This window comes from Siphateles boraxobius, unplaced genomic scaffold, assembly GCF_051911475.1.
Source record: "Siphateles boraxobius isolate OS27281-9 unplaced genomic scaffold, OSU_SipBor_1 5, whole genome shotgun sequence".
NCBI classification, from domain to species: Eukaryota; Metazoa; Chordata; class Actinopteri; order Cypriniformes; family Leuciscidae; genus Siphateles; species Siphateles boraxobius.
The window spans coordinates 2,342,616-2,350,102 of NW_027509141.1; the positions used below are offsets into that span (position 1 = coordinate 2,342,616).

The 7,487-nt window shown below is 37.3% G+C and overlaps 1 protein-coding gene across 46 annotated transcripts in view; it reads left to right on the forward strand.

The window, feature by feature from the left end:
- znf740a (zinc finger protein 740a) overlaps positions 1–7,487 on the forward strand; it is a 29,972-nt gene extending 22,485 nt beyond the window's left edge. For 34 of the 46 annotated variants that reach the window (XM_077204437.1, XM_077204443.1, XM_077204455.1 and 31 more), the window contains 3 exons: positions 1,044–1,127; positions 2,250–2,368; positions 4,573–7,487. In XM_077204437.1, the coding sequence (XP_077060552.1) occupies positions 1,044–1,127; positions 2,250–2,368; positions 4,573–4,737 (368 nt within the window). In that variant the 3' untranslated portion in view covers positions 4,738–7,487. The remainder of the gene's footprint in view (positions 1–1,043; positions 1,128–2,249; positions 2,369–4,572) is intronic. The other 12 variants (XM_077204464.1, XM_077204476.1, XM_077204451.1 and 9 more) reach the window with 1 other exon arrangement.

Consider the following 7,487-nt stretch of genomic DNA (forward strand, 5'->3'; position numbering starts at 1 on the left):
TGTTAAATGGGACGGTCTAGCATACGGAGGATTGTTCTTGTCGCCTAGAAACTGTGACAGCTACCGTTGATGAGTGCCAGTAACGTTTGTTTCTGTGACTTTTTATATTCAACTGTCTGTAAACAAAACAGGGTACACAACCTGTCTAAGTAGGTTCTCTAGAGCTGCACGATTAATCGTTAAAAGATTGCGATCTCAATTTAAACTCCCACACAATCTCATTCCTAAATGATTCCCCTGTGTCTATTAAACCTGTGACAAAATCACACAGAAACATTCAGATCTGTGTTTGCACTGCCGCTGATCCAGAGAGAACAGGTGTCATGTTTAGGTATGAAACTGATTCACTTTCAGCCACACAGTATCAGTAATTTTGCGTTACAACAATTCAGAGTATCACAGAAGTACTAAGATAAAAGTTTGTAGTTCAGATGTAAATACTGATATCTACAAAAGTTTTCAAAACAGAGTAAATCCCCTTTTGAAAGTAACTTGACCCTTCAAATAACGATTGAATCGATTAAATTGTTACGCCACCACCAGGTGGCATCAAGTGACTGTTAAAAATGTAGTTGTCATTAAATCGTTTATTCAAGAGATTCGTTCAAAAAACGCTGATTCAACAAGTGAAGTCTTTATGAGTGATTCATTGAATCATTCATTCAAACCATTTTTAAAAAAATATTTAATTCAGATTCATTAAACATTTTTAGCATTTTCTAAAAAAAATCCAGTCATCACTGGGATGCAATGTATCTTGGGATAGACAAGTTCTTTCCTTAGTGGGCCGGGAACGAAGGACGCACTTATAGGCTTATACGCACTAATTCGAAAGAGCCTTTGAAACGGGACAGCCTTCGTCACGCCGCTGTTCGGCTTTGGAAGGATGCAGCCTCTGAATTGGGACACGGTTAATGTCAGCATTGCAGATCAATTAAAAAAAAAAATCAATATCATGTTCTACATTTTTAAACGGTATTAAAATTGTTTGGTGCTTTGAATGTTTTGTAAAGACATTCACTAAAAATTGACTCTACGTTTAGGGGTGAAGCCATATGCTTGTTCGATGTGCGACATGCGGTTTTTCCAACGTTACCACTTGGAAAGACACAGCCTCACTCACACGGGTATGTGTCCTTTCTTTGTACCCCAATTTACTAAGTATTCCTGGATTGAAGTTTGTCTATTTTGTATGTTTGGGGTGTTTATGGGAACAGACACAATGAGATAACAATGACTTATTCAAATTAACATTAGTAATGAGTTTGAATAGGAATTCTTACTTTTGAAATATTAATTAACCATATCCTGCATCATATTTGCATCAACATCAAGACACATAAAAAAAAATGTACCTGCACTTGGGGGGCGAGTTTTGCGAGTCATTTCAGACATACTTGGTAGCATCAGTATCTATGTAGTTGCTCTTGCCTCGTTTCTCCATGTTTTTTTTTAGTCTGTCCTAAAGGGATAGTTCACCCAAAAATGAAACCTCTGTCATTAATTACCCTCTAATGTCGTTCCAAACCCGTAAGACTTTCGTTCATCTTCGGAACACATGAAGATCTTTATAATGAAATCGCGCAAACAAACACACGTTTCGTGATTTAATATTCTGTAAGTGTGTGGTCAATTTTGTGTTTTTATTCAAAGTGCTCGCATGGTAGAAAGTGGTAGTTGGGTAGGCTGTAAATGGAGGGACAGAAAGCTCCCAGATTACACCAAAAAGATCTTCATTTGTGTTCTGAAGATGAAAAAAAGTCTTACGGGTTTGGAACGACATGAGGGCGAATAATTAGTGACAATTTTCATTTTTGGGTGAACTATCCCTTTACGTTTATTTGCGTTCACTTAAGGGGTGCAAAAACGGAGACAAAGTCACGCTAGATGTTTCTTTTTAAACATTTTAATGCTCAATCGTATTTATTCTCCGAACAGAAAGAACAAAAAGTCTCAAAGCAGGTTTCTGATCTTTAAAACCAAAACCCCAGTGTGCCACTTTACAATCAAGCAGTTTTTCATTCCATATTAAACACACTCTACAAACTCGAGTTTGTATGAAGTCATCTACTTTATTTCTAAGCATGGATATACTCTGTATTTAATGCTTCATGGAAACCCATATGACAATCACCGTCTCGATCCTTACATGACAATCAGTGTTTCAGAGTCTCTATTGTGTGTTGTTGTGGCATGCTGTGAGAATGAAGGTGTGGGGCGCTTTAATAAAGACTGTTTTTCTCTGATAGGAGAGAAACCGTTTGCATGTGACATGTGTGACATGCGGTTCATTCAGAGGTACCATCTGGAGAGACACAAGCGTGTTCACAGTGGTGAAAAGCCTTACCAGTGTGAGCGATGCCAGCAGGTAAGATCACGCTTTATAACAGGGGGTTTTAAGGCAAGACAACTGTATACTGTAGTTAAATAGAAGAATACTGAAGTTAAACAGAAGAATACTGAATGTTGGGAAGATGGAGAAGATGTTGTAATCAGGCTTTTTACATTGAATCCTGTCTACTCACCGCACACATATTGTCTGGGGAAATGGTTCAGTGCTTATTTGTATTCTCCTTTTGGTTCAAAATTTAAAAGAAAAGTGCTAGAAACTGACATTATCCAGCCCGAGCTCATAGCTGCAATGATAGAGAGCATGCTTTGATACTTGTTCGTCTTTGATTTAATGCCTTAATTTAATTTATATACAATTTTCCCAAAGAATATAAACTTGGTTTGAATGTAAAAATACTTGTTTGCATATATTGAGGTAGGTATTTTATATTATTGAAGCATCTGAACCTTCAAAGTGACATGGTCAGTCAAACTATCTTGACTGAAAGGGTTAGTTCACCCAAAAATCAAAATTGTGTCACTAATTTCTCGCCCTCAAACACAAATTAAGATCTGTTTAATGAAATCTGCACTTTTTGTCCCTTCATTGACAGCGACACCAATCCCCAGAAAGGTAGTAAAGTAAAATTAAAGTAATCCATGTGACTCAGTGTTTTAACCTCAATTTTATGAAGCGACGTGAGTGTTTTTTTATTTTTTTTCAAAACATCAATTTACCACTTTAAATACAAAATATTAATCTCTATTGCGCGTTCATGAGAGCATCACTATGCATTCATGTTGTTGACGCAGACGTTGGTACAGTTCACTGCTAATATGAATGCAGTCGTATTAAATTGAACTGCTGGCATATGATTGGATCAAACAGTGTGTTTATGTGTGTTCACACTCACTTTCCTGACAGAGGCATGAGGTGGTTTTTCAGTCAATTTGTAAAAGGAATATTTCGCAAACCTGCTATGGAAACAGTTTATTTCGCATTTACAGTTCACCCGGCGTACACAACAGTCAATCATTCTTTAAAGAAGGCGTTTTATGTTTGGACAAAAGATGAGACCGAGTTCTTTATTAAACTCATAAAAGACAATATATGGGAATACTGGGTTCTAAACAACAAAGAAACACCCAGAAACACCTCATATGTGTCGCTCACACATATAAGGGGATTTCTTCTCCATTAATGCTTGGATAACACACCTAACGTCTCCTTCATTAATAATAATGGCTAGTGCAGGGACTGGGATGTATGTAAACCCTGCAGACAACCGTTGCCATGATTTTTGGAATGACTACTCACAAGAAGAAAAAAATAAAGTTTTAGTCGTATAACATCAGTTAATGGAAATGGCGTCATTTCACAATAGTTTTTTTTACGACATTTAGAGAATATCTCAAAAGTTTTGAGCATATCTTAAATGGAAACACAGCTTATGTGTATCCGCCGCGCTGGAGGCAGCATCAGAAACGTTGAATGATATAAGCTGCTTTATTCCACACTGTCGTCTCCGCCGGTTTCAAAACACGTCTCCGTTATGTTGTCATTTTCTGCTCGTCCGGCACATTTTCACAACACAACCTTGTTTCTGCAGTGACTTTCAGCATGTTCCCTATAACAACTGCTGACGCTTAAACCAAGTGTGAAGAGCACAAGGGAGTAGAGTTGTCAAAAAGTTCAGACTTCGGTACCAAGTCGGTACTGAAATTTTAAAATTGTGATGCTTTGAGCCGAATCGTAAAACACCTCTGATTGGCCATTGTGTTCACGCGCTCATCGGATATGTCTGTGATTGGCTACAATGATCAACTCACGGGAGCGTTTGAAAGTGTTTTAAAAAACGGGAGCGGGAGCGTTTGAAAGCACAGGCAGGCGTCTACAGGCGGATTGTGTGTTTCTGTGCAAGCGCACCATGAAGCGCGTTATTGATTTATATTTATAACATGTTTTTGAAGCGCTGAGCATTGTAGCCAATCACAGACACATCCGATGAGTGCTTGAACAAAATGGGAGGTGTTTATGATTCCGCTCAAGCATCATGTTTTTTAAATTTGACTTGGTACCGAAGTGTGTACTTTTTGACAACAGTACAAGGAACAATAATCATTTGGGTGCAATGATTCAATGATTTCAAGCAATCGTACCAAGTGTGAATGAGCGCAAGGAAGAATAATCATTTGTTGGAACCAATATAACATAGTCAAACTTGTGTTTTTCACCTTCAGAACTTCTCACGGACAGACAGACTGTTGAGGCATCGGCGCTTGTGCCAGGGTCGCGGCGTGACAAAGGTCGAGGCCCAGCCGTGCTCTTTCTCCCAGGAGCCTACCCAAGCCCCCCCGTCCACGTGGAGTCCCTTACACCCCGCCCCGGGTCGGCTCGCCGTCTGACACTATACTCTACACACACAAGCCCTGAGTAGACGGCACACCCAGACCTCTCTCTCGACGCCACCGGCACTCGGACCCGCCGCTCACAGAGAGATGCGCCGCAGAGAGGACGAGGGAAACTCCCGTCTTTTGTTGCTTTAGTGAGAAACACAAGGCTCTCTTTTGATCGTCGAGGGTTGTTTTATACTTTTTGGTAATATAATATGGGGTTAGAAGGGGTTTTATGGTACTTTTAAGACGTAAGGAACAAAAAAACACACCTAACATGGGAATTTCATGTGACTAACCAAAAAAAAAAAATGTGCAAAGGTACAGCCCATCATCTATTGACTGACACCTATTGATACACACTTTATGTAAGTTCAACAGCATAGTGTGGTTAAAATCAGCATCAAATGTGATGTATAGGCCTGCTGAGGGTTCGTACCCTACTGTCCTGAGGACTCGGGTAATGTCCAACCATCGCAAGATCTGTTTGTAACACTGTACCCGTGTGTGACCATGTGGAAGTGCACAGTGCGCTTCTGTATATGAATTCATTAAGCATTCACAGGCTTTTTCTCAATGATAAATGTTTGATCTGGTATTGTAACTATGTAATAATTTGAAAGATGTGTATATTACTATGTGTAACAGCTGGTTTGTTCTCTATTAGTGCTGTGAGCTGGTGGAAGTGACACCATCAGTTGAGTTCTGCTCACAGGAAGTGACATCACTCCCTTAATGACTAGGATCATTTTACAGAATCTCTCAAGGCCGTGTGTGGGTCATTGGTCCTCAAAATCACAAATTATATTTTTCATAAAGAAAATAAGGCCATTAAGTTTTTCAATGTTACATTATTTTGCATTTCACTGATACTTTTATCAGTATAATGTAAACATTATTTTAAATATCCTTTAAAATATATTTCAACTGGTAATACATTTAACTTTGTCTTGCCTTAAGTCATAATCACAGAATTACAGAACAACTCTAAAATTGGTGCATTTTGTAATGAGAATTGAAGGGTTGAAATGTCATAGTGCAAAATTATCTATTGGTCCTAAAAATAAGCTTCATTTTCTAAATGCTAAATATTTTTTGCTGATTTTAGAGTGATATATGGCAGAGCTCTTGTGAGATTCATTTAAGTATTGACTACACTGTTAATACATACATTACACGTGATGAAAACGTCCAAAAGACCCACTATATTATGTACAGATTTATATGTGCAACATATACGATCTTGTGGCCTTAGGATGTGCTCGTTTATTTTGTTTTGTACTACTACTTTTTTTTTTTTACACCTTGGTTATGAAATAGTAATTATATACATATTATTTTACTGAAATCTTGACACGAGGCAGATACACTGCCTTTTGTTTTCTTTCTAAAGTCATTTTAACATTTTATTGCCTTGTGTACCAGCACAGCTGTGTTGTTTTGTTGATAAACTGATGTTTTTTTTCTGAGGTTGAGGATAAAGTGCAGGTTTCAGTGTGATCTAGCAGTGTTGTCTGATGCACAGGTTCAGATATTGCGAGTCTGCAATGTCTTCAGTTCCTGTGTGCCACTAATAGAGCAAAATGGCAGAGGTCTGATGTTATTGTTGTACCAAACGATATTGTATTTGTCAGTTTATTAACTTCTCATCTTATCATTAACATGATATCTACTGTTTGACGAGAGTCTCGTCTGTGTTTTTTTTTTTTTTTTTTTGTGGCCAGTGGACAAAGAGGATTGAATTGGGCATTTCAATGCTTTTTGGTTATATGGCAACTGAAAACCGAATACATCTTCAGAGGAATGTCTGCTGTTTATTGACAAAAGATTGCTGCATTTCTGTGTAATGACTGATATTTTCCCAATTTTCTTTATTATGTTACATGTATGTTTATATAACTGAATTTGTTAAAACTCTTAGTTCTATAGCGACAAACTTTGTGTATTTTAAGGACCTTTCTATGCTAATATAATTTTTAAAACACTGGAGAGATATGTGTGTGAAATGATAAACTATATAGACATATACAGTTTGTGTGTGTGTGTGTATGTGTGTAGCTTATTAAATGCAAATTGCATACTGTTAAGTGCATATAGTATTTCACACAAGTTATCAGCATATATTCCACCAAAATAACTGAATTTACACACATAATCCTCTTGTTATTTATTATATAAAGCTCCAACATTCACTGATGCTCAAGGCAACACATTTTATAAAGAACCTACAAATCTTGTGTAGCTTTTTAAGGACATTATTGAACTAAATAAATATGATCGGTTATCTGCAGGGCCCAAAGGATACAAAAGGTTATGAACTCAACATGTATGTATGTTTATACACATGCGCACACACACATATAATTAGCCTGTAGTTACTAGATAAAGCCTCTCTCCAAAGCGTTGGGAACGATATTACTGTTTGCATACTTGGATATCCATGATTCCTTTTGGAAAAGAAAGAAGCAATAGAAGTTGTACCTTCAAATTGTTTTTGGGAGTTTTGATTGAAGAAGAAACTGCGTCAGCAGTATTTAACTTTCTTTCTTGCATGATATTGCAGAATCTGATGTAAAAACTTTCATGAATTATTTTTCTTCATCTGAAGGGTTTACCATAAATCTTCTGAATGCAAAAAAAGGACAGGTTTTGTTATTTGTTTCTTTAAAGACTACAGACACTTCAGTGATACAGTGAATTGCTTTTGTGTGGAGACAAGAGAGAGGCTTCCGTCATGCATAAATAAAATACTACATAAAGTA